At 27.9% G+C, this 18,108-nt stretch overlaps 1 protein-coding gene and 1 long non-coding RNA gene across 5 annotated transcripts in view; one reads left to right on the top strand and one right to left on the bottom strand.

Moving 5' to 3' along the window:
• LOC107444593 (uncharacterized) overlaps positions 1 to 18,108 on the bottom strand; it is a 209,408-nt gene that overhangs the window by 89,096 nt on the left and 102,204 nt on the right. The window contains exon 2 of the mRNA XM_021145380.4: positions 17,579 to 17,842. Coding sequence (XP_021001039.2) covers positions 17,579 to 17,842 — 264 coding nt within the window. The remainder of the gene's footprint in view (positions 1 to 17,578; positions 17,843 to 18,108) is intronic.
• Positions 2,524 to 18,108, top strand: part of LOC139425135 (uncharacterized) — a 53,296-nt gene continuing 37,711 nt past the window's right edge. The window contains exon 1 of one of the 4 annotated variants that reach the window (XR_015434768.1): positions 2,524 to 2,688. This is a non-coding gene — a long non-coding RNA (uncharacterized LOC139425135). The remainder of the gene's footprint in view (positions 2,689 to 18,108) is intronic. The other 3 variants (XR_015434767.1, XR_015434766.1, XR_011636365.2) reach the window with 3 other exon arrangements.

Below are 18,108 nucleotides of genomic sequence, written 5' to 3'. Positions count from 1 at the left end.
TATTGAATTTTAGTAATAATTTAAAATCTTTCTGGAGGCCATTAAATCACTCAAACCACTGTAAGTATGAGTTTGAGACATTTAACAATAGTAGGCAATTGAAGTACTGTAATTATTTCCATCATAGATGAGATAGAAAACTCATCCTAATACTCCAATATGAGTACCTCTTGTCACGCAACTCTCGAACCATAACATGAGTATTGTTTAATGTATATATACATATATATGCCATTGCTAAGAAAAGATCATCAATGATTGGTATAAGTGTATGCCGCAACATAGCACCGTTTATGTTTACAATTTCTACAGCCACTTTAGAAATAATCAAAAACGAACGAATAAATACTTAGCGTATATCTAACTATTCGACACTACTTTATTATATAAGACAACACATCGAAATTAATGATAACAATATGTATGCCGATAGAGAAATACCCGTGTTTAGGGTGCCACATAGGATATATATATATATATATATATATATATATATATATATATATATATATATATAGTAATCGTATACTAATTAAATTAATGAAATAATGTTTCATATTTCATCGATTTTTCATTTGGTATTGCAGACAATACCGCATTTCTAACTTAACCGGTAACACATAAATAATTACTTTATTGTTTACTAACAAATACATATATTATAAAGATTTGAGTTTGCATTGTTATAAATTAATTCTGTCTGAATGTAGTAAAGCAATTAAAACAATATATTTATTTTATTTCCTATAAGTTATAGTAAACGAATAAACAAAAATGCATTCCTTATTCATGGTGAAAGCAAATTCATTATTTATACATGCATATTATATTAATTCAGCATAAAATACAATGCACATTTCTGAGTGATTCCATTTATTAAAATTGTTTTGTATTCGTGGAAATGCGGTAAAAGAGGATCTGGTATAATGCTCAAGACATTTAAACAAAAGCTCTGTGAAAAGAGTGGAAAAGAGATTCAGAATTGAAGGTATTGTTACAATTGGTTTATCAAATGTATTCACGTTTCTTTCAAAAATTACGGATTTTCATATAGAGGAAAGCTTCTTTTTTTATAAATTATGAGGCATATACTTTGCTTAGAAATAGATTATGTTATGAATATATTTATGTAATTATGTTATTATTTTCCTATTATATTAAATATAAAGCGTGTATTTAGTTTGTGATATTATTTGCTGGTTTTCACATTTTTTTTATAATAAAAGGCATGAAAGATATTTGAGAGTTGATTATTCCAAAAATTATACTATGTATCATTAAGTGTATATAGTTCTGGTATAATTAAGCTTATTATTTTTTTTTTTTTTGAAGACTGCAAAATAAAGTGTATTTTATATGTTTGCGTGTATAAATTTCATTAGAATTTTAATACGATTTATGAGGTATTTTATATAATCGCCTTTTCTAAATCCCATACAATATAATGATAATTAATAAAATAATATTTTAGTAGGTACAACTTGTGATATAGCAATTGTATTAAAAAATATATTTTAAGCTGTGATGAGAGAAAAATTGCATTATATTTAATCTGCAACTATTTGATTTATTTCAGCACACAATGACTCCTAAAAATAAGTATTCTATTTGTAATTTGTATTTTTGTTACTAGTACTTGGCCGAACAGTGCATGAAATTTTTTTTATACCATGAAGTCAAAACCAGCATACAAGCACGAAATAATATTATTAAAAATAATGTAAGCTCAAAATAACGGGAATAGTTTACAATTGGAGGCCACTATTACGCTAGGTGATTTGAAAATAAACCAATATATGTGAAAATAAAACAAGAAAAAATCTCATAAAGGTAGCCAAAATTTGTGGTAACCCAAATGTGACGTAATTGAAAATAAAGATAACAAAAGATATCAAGGTAACCGAAAACGAGGTTTCAGCAAAACTGAACGAAAATCATCGTCAAACCAATGTTAGAAGAACTTAATAAAAAATGCCTCCTCTCTATACCACTCTACAAGAAGAAATATACGTAAAATAAAAAATAAAAAAATAAAAATTTTAAATATAAAAAAACACAATTTTGAATATGTAATAGTTTTAAATAATAAATATGTCCCGCATTTTTAAAAAAAGTTTTTATTTTTTTAAAATTGAGATTGTGTATCAGCAATGAGAGATACATCAAACATAAATGTTAAATGGTATTGAGTATGAGATTCCGTTCTGTAAGATTAATGTTTTTTAAAGAAATGTTGAAATAAATCATTTTAAATCACACAAAAAAAGAAAACAACAACTTGCATCTGCTCTTTTAAACTTAAAATTAAATATTCTTGCTGTTTTTTAATTCCAATGAATTATTAAATAATTTCAAAACGAAAAATAATTTATAATCCCAAATTATTAACAATACATAAAGACCTTTTGCCATTTACAGATTTTTTTCTTCCATCAAAAGCAGCTTTATCGAAAAATCAGAACAAAGGGAAATGAATTTTAGCAAGTGGTATTGGCCAGTAATTTCTCACTGTCATCTGCAATCTGTTATTTCTATGTTGACGAGCTGTTGACACTAATTTCAAACGGACAAAATCTGCTGTTGACATTCGTATTACAGTTGCAAGAGAATTCGAATAGTTTCCCTCATTTGATATTGTGAAATTAATCGAAATAACGGGTGCACATTGTTTTAAGATGGATTATTTATGTAAGTAAATATATTGAATATTCTATAATTCTTAAATTGATTCAGTATATTGATGCAAAATCGAAAAATATTAAAATGAATAATAATAATAAATAATAATCGGATTGAGAATATGTAAGAATAGGTAATTGATTTCACAAGCATTCTTTTAGTATATATTTTTGTTTTTAGTCGCAAAGTGTGCAAAAATAAATAAAGAAAAATAAATATAGAAAAATAAAGAAATAAAGCAATAAATGCAAAAATAAAGAAAAATGTCTTGTTATGCTTCCTTGCTCTTCATACATATATGTATATCTATAATAAGAAAATAAAGAGTTTGTCTGTGTACTCACTTTTTAACTGTTTACTTTTTACAGGGCAGCCAATTTTAATTTAGATTTTTTGTTTAATTAAAAGTATAAAAATTAGAGCTTCGATTATTTTGCCATAATTATATGCAGTTTATTTTTAAAAGTTGTAAGCAGAGTGGGAAAATTACGAGTGTATCTTTAATAATTAACTCAATACAAATATAACTTAATATATGTAATATCTTAATATATGTAATATTTTAACATACAACTTAATGTATCGTAAATAATTATTTATGCATTACAACCATAAATAGATTGTTTTTTTCTAATCATCTTAATTTTTTTCACAATCTTAAATTTTCCTTTTATATAAAAATTTTATTTCATCCATAGATTTAAATTTTGTACATAATTAAAATAATAAGACCAATACTCGATTAAAGATATTTGTGCGTTTGAAATCATTTTGGTACATGTTAAAAGAGATGAATTGTATTGAGATACATTTCACTGCGAACAAATACTATGCATTTACTTTGTTCGAAGAAACGAACGATAAATTCCATATATTCTAACTGATATGTTTGTTGGATGAGAACTATCTTACGAGAATCGCTGAAAGACGCTTAATAATAGGTGGGCACTTTATTAAAACTTAAAAATAGTTGGTTTCATGGAAAAAAAAATTGATCAGATGATTTCAACACAATACGTTTCTTAAACATACTATTAAAGAAATCATTTCTTACGACATTTTCTTACAATATCTTCCAAAAAAAATCGATATTCAATGCTCATTCAGCTGTAATATAACAAAATCTTTTTGAGTGTTAGCTTCAGGCAAACTCGCCTCTAAAAGCAAGCTTAAAACAAGAACTTTAAAAAAAGGGAATATTTGAGTGCGTTTCAAAAAGGAGTTCCTTTCAATCACGGTATTCTAAACTCGTTAGATATTTTCCTCGGGGTTCTTTAAGTACTCTTTCGAAAGAAAAAGGTTGAGGCGAAAGTTAAGAAAAAGGCATTTCTTTATTCTTTCCGAATGTGTGTTCTTCGGGTCATCGACTGATTGTGGCCCAGAATATCATGAGCATACTTAAACTTGGCTTTGGATTGCTCGTGGGTTTAACCTGTCTTATTAAAGTCTCCTTATCATAAGTAGCGATAATATTATTGATAACATTCACCACATTAATGTTATTGATTTTTTTTTCTCCTCTTCTCTTCCGCCGCAATGACCGATATTGGACAGGATGCAAAGAATTATCAAGAATGCATGTTAGTAAATCCTTCAAATACCTGAGCTTTATCCCTAAGTGACCTAGGGAGATTTATTGAATTGATTTATCTGAACAGAATCTCATTACTGTTGATTTTAAGATTGTAGTATATTAATTAACTATAGTTTAACCCAGAGGTACAGAATATGTTTGAGATTATATAAACAAAGTTCAGGGAAATTCAGATGGCTCTGGGGAAAGTTTCGCTCAAATTGAAAAAAAAAAGCCACGCAATTTTTCGATAGGTTGATTATTCCAAGGAATGGACCTCCAATTCATACAGTTTCAAGCCTTTTAGAAGAGTCTTTGGGCAGACTTTTTTTTATGGAGATCTTATTTCTTTTTCGTCAGCATTCCGTCTAAATATTTTAAAAAAAGCATTCCAGGTCATTTATATCGTAGATAAGAAAATAGGTGAATTATAGCTTGAAAAGCATTTATTTTAAGCAACTTGAGAATGTTTCTGTGTTTTCTTTTTTAATCAAAACAAATTTAAACTACTAAGCTTATTGAATGTGTTAGATATTGTAGTAAGATAAAAAATGTATGTGTATAAATAATATATAAGAAAGGTGGATAAGTAAGTCATAATTTAAGTAATAAAATATTCATTTTTAATGTTTATTTAAACCTATTTTTATGTCATATCTGCTTACTGTCTAAACAGAAAAATAACATTATTCGCTATAATAATTATAATGCAAGTAACCATATCTGTCAACTTGTTTATTTATTCGTATACTATATATACATATATAAATGAACTTTATACTGATAATAACAGAAGTAATGATAACCTAAAAACCTCTTTCCCTGTACTCTGTAAAAGTAATAGCTTCATGGGATAACAGTGGTATTAACTAGAACTCTAAACATCCAGTTTAACATACATAACATTGAGTTAATGAGGCTAGCCTCAAATTTGCAATTTCTACACACAAACACTGAATTACACTTCCGATTATGTACTCACACTTCCCATGGGAGTTAGCTTTCAGCTCTAAATTGCCTTGCTTCATATTTTAAGTTTAATCCAAGACTTGAAGACGTTCAGCAAGCAACCCCAAGGAGAATGTTGCAGAATATTCTATTCTGGAATTACAACGTTGCAGCAGTAAATGAGATACAATCTCTGGCTGTTTTAGAACGCAAGAAGGATTGTATTAATCATTTAGAGGCAGAATTAGAGAGCGTTCCTTCTAAGGGAGGGGTTTTCGATAATCTGCTCTTACACTTGATGAGAAGCGGGTTCGTATATTCGCTTCTCAATGGAGTCCTGTCGGATATATACTTCACGCAATATGGATAGATATTGCGAGTAACCGAATTGGAGGGATGAGATTAATCTGTAATTAAGGTAAGGATCATTAATTCGAGAAAACGCGGGGTTTAATGCATCTTTATTGCTAAATGTATAAAGGGTAGTATTATTCTGAATTCACTTGCCACTTTAATTAAGACATGAAATATAAAGTTTAGAATATTTGTTTTAATCTGAATATAAATGAGTTTAATTTGAATATAAATGAGTTTAATTTGAATATAAATGAGTTTAATTTGAATATAAATGAATTTAATTTCAATATAAATGAGTTTAATTTCAATATAAATGAGTTTAATTTCAATATAAATGAGTTTAATTTCAATATAAATGAGTTTAATTTGAATATAAATTAGTTTAATTTGAATATAAATGAGTTTAATTTGAATATAAATGATAAATTTAATTTGAATATATATTAGAATATAATTTCAGAGTAAATTTCTGCAGGATTATTTATTCCGATGATTATATAGTTGAGGATAATATTTTACACTCACATTAATGAAGAGTTGCTTTACAATGAAACAAAATCTTCAAAATAATTCGCTCTATTTGATTCAATATCACATAAATGAGACGTGCATAGCAAATTTCGATAAATTTACAGAATCGAAAAATCATTAAGTTGAAATAAACGAAAAAGAGATAAGCATTGATTAAAAAGTTAATTAAAAAACACATTTTTTTTTAAAGAAATAAAAGTATTTTATCGGTGAACTTTTTACTCTGGATATAGCCTGAAAAGCGCATGAAAAAGCACATGAAAAATGAACTTTGAAACAAAAAAATATAATATTGAACTTGAAATTGAACTTGAAGGAAAAATATATAGAAATCATAAGATACGATTCCGTTTTTCTAACTTCTATTACGAATTATTTTTTTTAACAAAATGAACTTATCCAAATGAATTTGTAATGTGATGTTATTTATTAGTTTAAATCACTTATTAGTAAATTTTTTCTCACTTATTAGCACATTTTTGGTTCTAAATAATTTGAAATGATTTTTTTTTACCTGACTGCAGGAGCAATTTCAATTTTTGCGCAGTAATATTTTATTGAAAGATGCAGATTTTATAATTCAGGCGCAATAGATTTACATTAAATTACGTTACACGACAAGATTGTTTTTCAAAAAGCAGTTTACACAATTTATCAACGATACAAATTTCAGTAAACCTATTAGTATCTTACTTCCCTCTCAAAAATTATTGTTTGAAGCACGCGCATTGAAAGTTTAGGAAAAAGTTTTGTTTATGCACCGGTAGAAAATAATGAACACTTTTTTGGAAGTAATTTAGGACGTAGCTAATAATTTTTTACTCAAATTCGGACATGGTTTTGTGTTAAATCGTTTTGAAAATCTAAGTAGAGAATGATGGAAAATCTAAATAATTTACAAAGGAGTAGCAAGTAATTTCAAGCAATTTGAATTTAAGAAAAAGTTTTCATATTATATCAAGAAAGAAATTGAAAAACTAATTAAATTAAAAAAAAAATATATGTAACTTTAAGTGATTTTATTGTACTTTCCAGAAATCAATTTTATTACTCTTCATTTTTATTTTTATATCTGAAAAATGTAAGTACTTGAGATTATACATAATATATGCATAATGTTTTAACTGTTCTTAAAAATATATTTAATAAACTAATAGATATTTGTACTCTCCAGTAAAAAATTTGAAACTAATTGTCGTACTTCTATATTTACTGTCGTCTTAAGAAGTATGATGCTAAAAAAGTATACTTTATTTAAATCTTTAAATTAATGTAAATTTCTTACAATTACTTAAGAAATCCAAATAATTTCAGGATGATTTTCTGTTTTTTTATCACTTAATGAAGAGAATATTTTTTATCACTTAATGAAGAGAATGAATATTATTTATACATACACTTTAAGCATTGTAATATTTTAAAACATTTGTGTATAATTATAGAGATTGGTATGATAGTTCATTAGTCCATTAAAAATATCACAAATTTTCTATCTTTTAGAAGTTGATGGATTTGAAATTAAATTGAATATATTTACCGAACTAATATAGTAAGAAATGCATTATCTTAAAAACTACTGCATGACATAAAATTATTGGCTTTTAAAAACTTACGATTGGAAAGACCAGATGAATCTGAAGAAAAACAGTTTTCTAAGTCATTAATCTAAGTCGCTGTCAAATATCATTTTTTACTTCATCATTTGTAACGTTTGGACAAAAATTGTTACCAGCATTTAACTTTTCTTTTTCCACTACAGATTCACATACAATGACCTAAATACAAGTCATAAATATTCGCTTTGAAAGTTTTCATGAATGTTTAAAAGAATGTTTTATGTATATAATCTATACTATGTTCGAGAGAAGAAAAAGGGGACTTATTTCGGCATTTTGTTAGTTTTATAGAGCATTTCTACATTATAAAAGCCTAGGCCAAAGAATATCTAAGATATACCATTGTTCGCCAAGATAAAAACTATAAATGAAAGATATATATAATTAGATATTTAACTATGATGCTTATAATAAATAGGGTCTGGATTTTAAAGATCTAAACATCCTGAAAAATTATATTTATGGAATGACTTGATAAGTTAGACTCCTTTTAACGTGACTGTTGACAGACGTGAGACTATAGTTAATAAATTCTTGGAGTTTTTTTACATTATTTTTATGTCAATTATACATAATATCTAATCTATAATTAACTTGCATAATTCATTACCATAATTTTTATATTATAAATTTTTATTAATGATATCAAAATTAAATCTTTGAAAAAAAATTAATATAACTCCTGAACGCTTTCTTATTTTTAATCATGAAATGAATTATTTTTATAAATATATGACTTTCATGTAATACTGAAGCTAAGTAAGTTACGTAAAATATGCTGATGGCCGCATAAAAAAAAGCGAAGATTAAAAATTACGTTAAAATATCCATAAACGCACTCGGTATAAAATACTTCCGACACTTAAGGATGTGTATTTTTATCCTAGCTCAGATAGTGAGAAAATTCTTAAAAAGAAAAATGTCCAAGATGATCTAGGAAGTTCTGCTTAGCGAAGGAATTTTTCCTCCTCGAAGCTAAACAAAAGGGACTCTAGTACCCTTCCGAAGCATCAGTACTGGAGTAAAAATAACGATATTAAAATTCCGAGAGACAAGAGACCGTTATTAAACTCTTCATTTTTCTCTTGGGCTTCATAGTAAGAAGAGAATAAAAACTATTTTTCACGGTCAGCAAGCATATTAAATACGAGCACCGTCCTGATGAAAGAGAACAAGGCTGCTAAGACAAATTGAAATAGACGGCGAAAATTAAATTTTGGATCCAATAAAACTCTTTTCCTTAAATTTTTTTTTTTTTTGGAAATGTTCTATTTACCTTATTTTTAAAATAAAATGGAGAGAAAAAAATTTGGATGTTTTTAAGGCCACAGAGTATATTAGATTGGGGAAAAAATCATCGTACCTTCTTGCTTAAATTTTATGATTTAATTTAATTTAAAGTAAAAATAAAAACCAATTTCCGGAGTATATAAGCCTTGTTTTAGAGAGAATTAATAGCTTCTTTTAAAGAACATTATTTATTTTAAAGCCTTCTAATCGGATTAAAAGCAGAATTTTTTTAATAATATTGGATGAACGATAACGATATTGGATTTGCAATAACTAATAAAATATGAAACAGCAAAATTACATATATATATATATATATATATATATATATATATATATATATATATATATATATATATATATATATATATATATATATATGTAGCCCGGAATCTGGTAATTCCGGAATATACTTTATCATTCCGGAATATACTTTATCATTTATTAAAAGCTTTGCGTTTAAAGCTAGGAGGAGTTATTAACACTTTCCGGAAAAAGTTCAAAAAACGGGATTTAATGCGATCTTGAAAGGACCTTTTGTGCACTCGACATATCAAAGGACCTTTTGTGCTCCTCTGTCACCCGACATATCATGTCTTGATTTTTATTTCTGGGGTCATATGAAAACACTGGTTTATGACACCCCTGTTGACAATGCTGAGGAGCTGGTTGCAAGAATCACAGTAGCTGCCTGAGAAATTCGAGATATGCCTGGAGTATTGCAGAATGTTCGGATGTCCATGCACCGGAGATGTGAGGTGTGCATTGTAGCCGGTGGCAGAAAACTTCGAACACTAACTTTGACCCATGTGCCTTATGCTTTTTTCCATGTATTATTAAAACGATTTTTCACTTACGGTCTCTTTTCTTTATGGTGCTTCTGTGTACGTCACCACTTCAGGAAAGCATTTCCGACCCCACATTGCTATATGATTTCGAGTCGTCAGGATGTCCCCTACCCTTCTCAGAAGTTCTGAAACGCTTAACTGAGACACCCTGTATATGTATATATATATTCGAATGGCAGGCACTGAACTTTATTCGTTTCGCCTTAGAAGATGCCAGATGTGTTACTCATTTCGCGTTACCCAGTGGGTACCTGTGAACCAAAGTCACGGAGGCGAGTATTATTGTCCTCGCCACACTGCCACAAACCCGTTCCTAGGGTGGGCCACATTCACACATCACACACAACAGAGGACAACACAAGAGGGAAAAACATCCATGCCCAGAGCGGGATTCGAACCCGCTCGCAGTCAGGCGCGCTGACCGCTCGGCCACATGGCCGGCAAAATTATATATAAAAAAACTGAAATTTTTTTCAGTCAATTCTTTCCGATTTTTAAGAAGATTTAATTTTCCTATTTAAATTAAATATTAACGAAGCGTTTGTCGGTAATGAACTTAAATTAAAATGGAAAACTATTAAAACATTTCAAGAGATAAGCAAAATTTGTTTTCATCAGAATGCTATTTTTTGCTTGAGTATTTCAAAGGGTATATTAAAACTAAGAAACTAAGCTCGTATGCTATGGGCGTAAGGACGTGTCCTCACCTTTCTTAACAATCATAAACTGTCAGCTGTTCTAAAGCTTTATTCATTTATAGATTACCCCTTTTAGAACTAATGTTTTCTCGATGCATGCAGGGAATGTTATACCGTTAAGGGATAAATTAAATTCTGATATTCGAAGCAGTTTGTTGTTCCTTGAATGTACCGTATTTTGATTGCCTATTTTCAATAAATATCCGTGTTTTCAATAAATATACAATCCAGAAAATCTTCAAAAAAAATTTTTTTTAAAGATAATAACCTTAGCGTTTCTCTTAAATAAAAAAAAAAACTTTTTATGATATAGTTTTTATGAAAAATTGAGAAAACTTGTATAGAAATAATAACTTTTATACAAATGATGTTTTTCAAACGTGAGTTTTCAACGAGGAAAAAAAAGATAAAATCAGTCTCATAAATAACTTTATTTCGATACATAAATAAAGATATACTCTAATGCACGGTGAAATATGCATTGGAAAATATTTTTAACGTAGAGCACGAATTTAAACTTTCAGCGAAGATAGTTTCAGTATAACAAGCACGAATACGGAATAGACTTTGTCAGAAAGAAAAACAGACTGCAATTTACATTGTGCACATGATCGTATCCATAGGAAAAAGATCTTGAATATCAATGGACCGAAACGATCGAATTTAAAGGGTGCGAACAAATATTGAAACAATCCAATGTTTACATATCTCATTCTAAATGGGTTTTATTTCTCAGTAGTTTGGAAGATAAGTTTAGAAGAAAAGAAGTAAAAGAAGCGAAGACTAACATGTAATTGGCTGTTAATATGTCATGGCAATTTATAATTTGATATTGTAAGACTCGTAAAAAGAAATCAAATTTCGAAACGAAGAATTGGAAAATATTTTTATTGAAGTTATCCAATTGTTTTCAGCTTAAATTATTTCTTTTTCAATATAACGCTTATAGCATTTCGAAAATGATTCGTTATGAATTATTTAGTCATAGTAAATATGATGTCCTAAAAAAAAATGTCTCTTTAAAGTGCATCAAAAATGTCGAGGTTTTTTTCAGCCAGAGTTTTATACACTTTCCACAATTTTGAGTAAAATTTCAAAGCTCTTTCAAAAAATGTATCTCAGATATTTTATTAATAATATGTTATCGAAGAAAAAAATTAAGTTAAAATTATTAAAATACGGTGTATTGTTATAAATATGGCGAATAAGAAAGATTTAAATTAATTTAAGTTAATTCAGGTTAGTTGAAAACAGGTTTTAATGAAACAGTAGACAGATGGAGATTTACTGTGTTAATGTAAAGTTAAAAAAAAAACAACATAATATTAGACCAAACCAAAACCAAACCATTTGAAATCAAACTGAATTAGATCTAATCTTGAAGCAAAAATAAAAATAATGAAATAGTTTTTAGAGTATTGCGGATTTGGGGGATGTATAAATCATTTTAGATTATAAAATAAAAATAAATATTATAAAACTAAACTCAACTTAAACTAAAGATTAAAAAATAGTTGATATAAAATACTTAATACTATAAACATATACATAAAGAATTCTTGGCCATAGATGGCGCCACTGGAAAACAAGAACAATCGCATCCCCCTCTGCTTTCATGGCATGCGTCAACAACAACTATAAAACACTTAATATAAATGAAGAAAAGAATAAATTTTTTTTTAAAGCTTGTACATGTTTATAGACCCAAGGTTGTGAAAACTAAATAAATTATGGTCCGGCCTATTATTATATATATATATATCCCCAATGAGGACATATACACTGAATCTCAACAAGAAGGTAGCCTTTTTCAATCAATAATAATAAAATGTCTGAGAGGGTTAATAAATTTGTCTGAGTAGGTTCGAGTCTCTTTTATAATTCCAGAACTATTTGTTCTATCATCCTGAAATTCAGACAGTGGCTGCTGCAAAGGGTAAATTTAGACCTCGATCATAAAATTCGTTCGAAATTTTCCATTAGTTAGTCTGATAGATTTTTTCCCATTCGCTTATAGCTTGCGATTGATAAAAATGAAACTGCAAATGATTTTCTTAATTTCAGGTGATTTAAAGATTATATTAGGTACATTTGTTTGCTTACAGCTCTCAATAACGAGAGTTTGTTTTGCACATTCTTAATTATTTATTTATTATGTATTTGTTATGTTAGATAAACTCACTGAGAAATCAGCATAGCATTGGCGGATTACTTAACCAAATTAATATTTCAAAAGCTATTTGAGATTTCAAGTTTATTTTGTTTATAATGGAATGTTATACATGGAAAACAAAATAATTTTAATAAACAGCATTTTCTTATGAAAATGGTAAGGTATTAATCTGTATTGCAAACAAATGACATAATGAGATTAATTTGTATAGCAAACAAAAATGGAGAAATAGTAATTCGCACAGGAGATGCGTAAAAATTCGTCATTCTCTTACTGGCATCAACGATGCTTGATTAAATTTGTTTATAAGTGATGATTCAATTAAAAAATAGCTATGTTTCTGAAAACAAGATTAATGGAGAAAAGGTATTTATTCTTAGGTACCTCTTAAATCAACCTTGAAAAATCACCATACTGCTATTGACTCCAATAAGTCTTAATTTTGGTTTTATGTACAAGCTGAAATAAATAAGCTGGTACTAAAACGAAAATTTAATGAAGAAATGTAACCGACTCAATTAGTAAAATCGTTAAGAATAAACATATTATTATTATGCACTATTGATGCTTAATTATGGTAATAATTATTAATTAGAATAAAAAACAATCTATGTTTAAAACAACATTACTGGATAAATTGTACATAATCCATTTAAGAGATCACCAAACTATTATTGACGCTATTGATGTTTAATTAATTTTGATAATAATTTAAGCACTTTTTTTCCTTCCAGACGCGGATACGTAGTACATAGGTTAGTAAAACCCTTACCCGTATAATCCGCGTCTGGCAACTATTTCCAGCCAACCTCAATCAATTTAGAGTTTCAAAAGAAAGGAGGTTAAAATTTTGTTTACAAATATACAGAAATATTACTTTGTTTACAAATAGACAGAAATATTAATTATAGTTTAAACAATATATATATGACATATAGAAAGTGACAATAAATGCATTTTGGAAAGTGAATTAATATAAGGGAGAAAAAAAAAGGGTAATAAAAAATATATATATATATATATATATATATATTTAGTTCTCCATTAAAATTTTGATTTATAGGTATTAAATAATAAGAGAAAGTAATTAAAATGTTATAATAATAAATATAAAGTTAAATAGAAAAGATATGTACAGTATTTACAACATATAGGTAGGCATTCCAAAATATATAATATTTTTTTTTTTATATATTTAAAATTTCAGAATATTATCATTATCAGAAAGAAAATTCATTACCAATAATAATTTGGTTTCAAGTGTATTGTTAGTTATGAATTGTTTTTGCCAAGTTGGTAGATTAGTGATATTCGATGCACGAGTATGCCATGAAGCTGTATAGATGCATTCCGTAAGATAATTTAAGTACTAAATAAAATTAAAAAAAAACATAGATTGTTTGTTCTATAAAGCAAAATTAATAGAGAAATGGCTTAAAAGAAAAATAAGAAATCGCCATAAGAGGTTTAATTAATTTCGGTAATAAGAGCTACTGGTATCATGTAATTGGTGCAGTTTCAATAACTATCAAATGAACAAATGCAAGTACAGTGTATTATATTAGTAAATTTGATACCTATTAAAACTGAATTAATACTGGGAAGATTTAATTTAGATACTGTAAAGAAAAGTTCTTTACTTCTCTTCTAAAGGGATAAGTATAGGAGAAAATAGCATGATTGTGGAAAATTTTGGCAATTATGAGTTGGCTTTCAGCAACAACATCATGCCATTAGATTCTGAATGCAGTTAATCATCATTTTAAAATGATAAGCAACTAAAAACATGCTTTATTAAATTTAATAACGTTAAGCCACCGGGATGGACAAAATATAATAATAAATTTAAAAAAAGAATTATTATGGCTTTATTAATTGCATTGGTATATGTCCTTAAATTTCGTGCATGATTTCATAGTATTGTTCAGTGTTGATATATTGATTGTTTAATTTTTTTTACCCCATACGAAGAATGGGTTTTCAGCAAATATAAGTATTAGGTTTAAACTCCACAAATAAAATTCAATTTAAAAATTCTTTTGAAAAATTATAGATCTGCCAATTTTTTGTTAGAAAAATTTTGGGTAGTTCTACAAAAACATCACATTCAAGTTAACGTCATATTTTTTTTTATCATCCATATCCTTTTTATATCATCCTTATCCATACACATAAGGCTTGCATTATTTAAATCTTCAATAGTTAATGTAAATAAAGAATAAAGCTTACTATGCAATATGCTGTTTAGTAAATTTACAAAAAGTTAAAATATTTTTCAAATGATAGTTTTGGATGTAATTATGTACATTTATATTAATGTTTCAGTTATAGAATTTTGCAAGTTGCAAAGTATTTTTAGCGCTCTCCCTTAATAGGAAGGTCAAATAATGTAAACATTTTTATTTACTTTATTTTTAATTTTCGAAATACACTCATCAAAACTTTTTGAGCCTAAAACTTCTAACCAAAACTCACAATGTGTTTAAAGTGCGTACATCAAAATACCTATTTATATCAGAATGTTATTGATAAAAACTAAATGAAATGCATTATTGTCACTTCAAACTATTAGCAACTGTAAGAAACTGAATTTATTATAACAAATTACTACAATTTGCGCATTACATAATTTCTTGTTGGTGTGGAGATATAAACAACACCATTATGTAGTTTGAAATGAACAATGCAGCTGATACAAAACACTATTCAAGAACTGAAACGTTCATAAAAATTCATGTCTACGCTCTATCATTAACGAATTCTGGATTCGTTACAAATCGTTCTCCCCTGCGCTCCAAATGTTCATTATTAGAAAGGAAATAAACAGTTCCCCCCACTATAGAGAGTCATGATTACCTTTTAGCTTTCGAATTCCACTGGAGGGTTTCAACTGGGAGAACGATTTTTTTTCCTCTCTCACTCTATATCTCTTTCTTTTCAGTTTGTTGTGAAAGAAGTTTTGGAGATCAAAAGAAATTTTGTTGACCTCGTTCCGCTGCACTATGATCATCTAATTCAATGATGTAAGGTTGTATGGAATGATAGAATAAAAAAGTGCTTTGGAGTTGAGATTAGTGGAGTTCAGTTCATAAAAAAGGATCACTATTTTTTTTTTTTTTACCTTGATTGTGAAGAAATGTATGCTTAATTAGAACGTTTTTGTTGTGGTATCAGTTTTAATTTCCGATTAAACGGGGTCTGGTCTAAATGGAGGTTTATTAAGATAAAAAAAATGCCTTTGAAATCTGTCTTATCACTTGAACAGGAAACAAAAAGATTTCAATGTATTAATTAAATTTAGTTATTTCTGAAATGACATTCCGGGAATAATCTTTAATATCATATGTGGTCATATATAAGTTCATATTAAGGTTGTTATCTATGTCTTAGTTGAAAAAGATTTGGAGATCAAAAGAAATTTTATTGATCTCGTTCCGGGCTGCACTATGATCATCTAATTCAATGGTGTAAGATCATAAGGAATGACAGGGTTAGTGGAGTTCATAAAAAAAAAGATCACAGATTTTTTTTAAAACCTTGATTGCGAAGGAATTTGTGCTTAATTCGAACGATTTTGTTATGGTATCTGCTTTAATACTCGATTAAATGGGGTCTGGTCTAAATTGAGATTCATTAAGGAAAAAAATAATAATATTCTGTCTTATCACTTGAACTTGAAACAAAAAGCTTTGAATGTATTATATTTCTTCATTTTTGAAATGATATTTGGCAGATATTTTTTTTTAAAGTTACAAGATACAAGTTTTCATGTTTAAATTCAAATTGAAAGTGTTGAAAGCTGTCATGTGAAAGTTCTGCCTGCTAAAAGAAATTTGTTCATCTTATATCGTTGCACTATGTTCATCTAATTTAATGATATAAAGTTGCATGGGATGCCGGCATATAACGTGTTATGCAGTTTATATTTAGTGGAGTTTATAAGAAGCATCGATATTTTTTTTACCTTGATTAAGGAGAAATGCGAACATAATTAAATTATTTCCAAACTCCTTCAAACATTTTATATCACATAGAGCATGATTAAATGGTTTCTGCTCTTAATTAAGCTTCAATAGAAAATAAAAAATGATTTTCGAGTAATTTTTTATCGTATTGAAGCATAATGCTTGATATGTATTATATATAATTTCCATATTTATTGACAGAAATTTAAAAATAAATTTTAATTTTGCATTAGACGATTGCTAAAGTCTGTACCAGCTAAAAAATAATTAAAATACAACATATTTCAATGCTGATACAGTTCAAAAAGTAACAGAGAGGCGTCACTTTTTATTCAGAAAAAGTAAACTCTGAATTTGGTTTTGTAACTTCATTGGTTAATGCTGATTAACTAGAACACCTCGAAAATTACTGGACAGTTCATGGAAATTCTATAGCTGAATCCATGCCAATTCAAGATGTTTAAAGATTATCTTTTTAAACATTATATTATTCATAATATAGTTAGTTTAATTGGTATCCAACACTAGCTGATATTTGGTAATTAAATCTTGTTGCCATATGACTAAAATTTCTAAAACAGAGATAATTATTAGAATCCCATATTTTTAATAATATCCCTACAATTATCCCAAATAATTATCCCTATAGAGATAATTATTTGAATCCCATAAAAACATACAGATGATCAATAAAAGTTTAAGAGTGAAACTTTGCACAAAATGATTAGAAAAACGTGCCTCAAGAAATTTTTTGATGTTCGAAGAATTTAAATTTGGCGTAAGAGTCTATAAACAAATAATTTCAACACTAGCAATCTGATATTAGAAGCACCATTAGACGATACAGAGAAGCCATAGTTGAATTGATTTAAAACTAGGTTAAACAGAACAAATACTTACCCTCTAAACATATCTTCTGGGCATATATCGTGAAGACTGGAAATTGAGAGGAAGTTAGAGCTTCTGGCCGGTCAACGGCACTCGAACTGAAGAGTACACAAAGTCCGGTCTCAAAATTAACTGCCCTGCAGGACAAATTGTGACGACAATAGGACAGGCATTCTGTTAAGTGTAGAGTACCAGGGACTAGCTCGATTGTGTCATCCGGTGCCGTGAATACGAAACCCGTGACTAATTCGAAATTCTGCTTAGCTAACGGACAATCTGAAAGAAGATAAATATCATGAGTTGATATAAGAGACATTTTCTTTTATAACAATTTTAAATATAAAAAAAAAAAACACATATAAAATTAATTTCCCAGATATAAATGAGTCCTAAGAAGGACAAACAACTTTAAATACTAATTTAAAAAAAAACAATACACGGAAGATTGAAAAGTGTTTGGAAGAGATAGAAATGTATGGTTTGCTGCATTCTGCTTAGGTAACCAGTGGATTTAATCACAAAGTTCCCAACAGATGACGTTA

Source organism: Parasteatoda tepidariorum, chromosome 6, assembly GCF_982258835.1.
Source record: "Parasteatoda tepidariorum strain Cologne lab strain chromosome 6, Ptep-v5.0, whole genome shotgun sequence".
Classification (NCBI taxonomy): Eukaryota; Metazoa; Arthropoda; class Arachnida; order Araneae; family Theridiidae; genus Parasteatoda; species Parasteatoda tepidariorum.
Note: the sequence above shows the minus strand (reverse complement) of the source record. Positions and strands in the feature narration are given on the sequence as shown.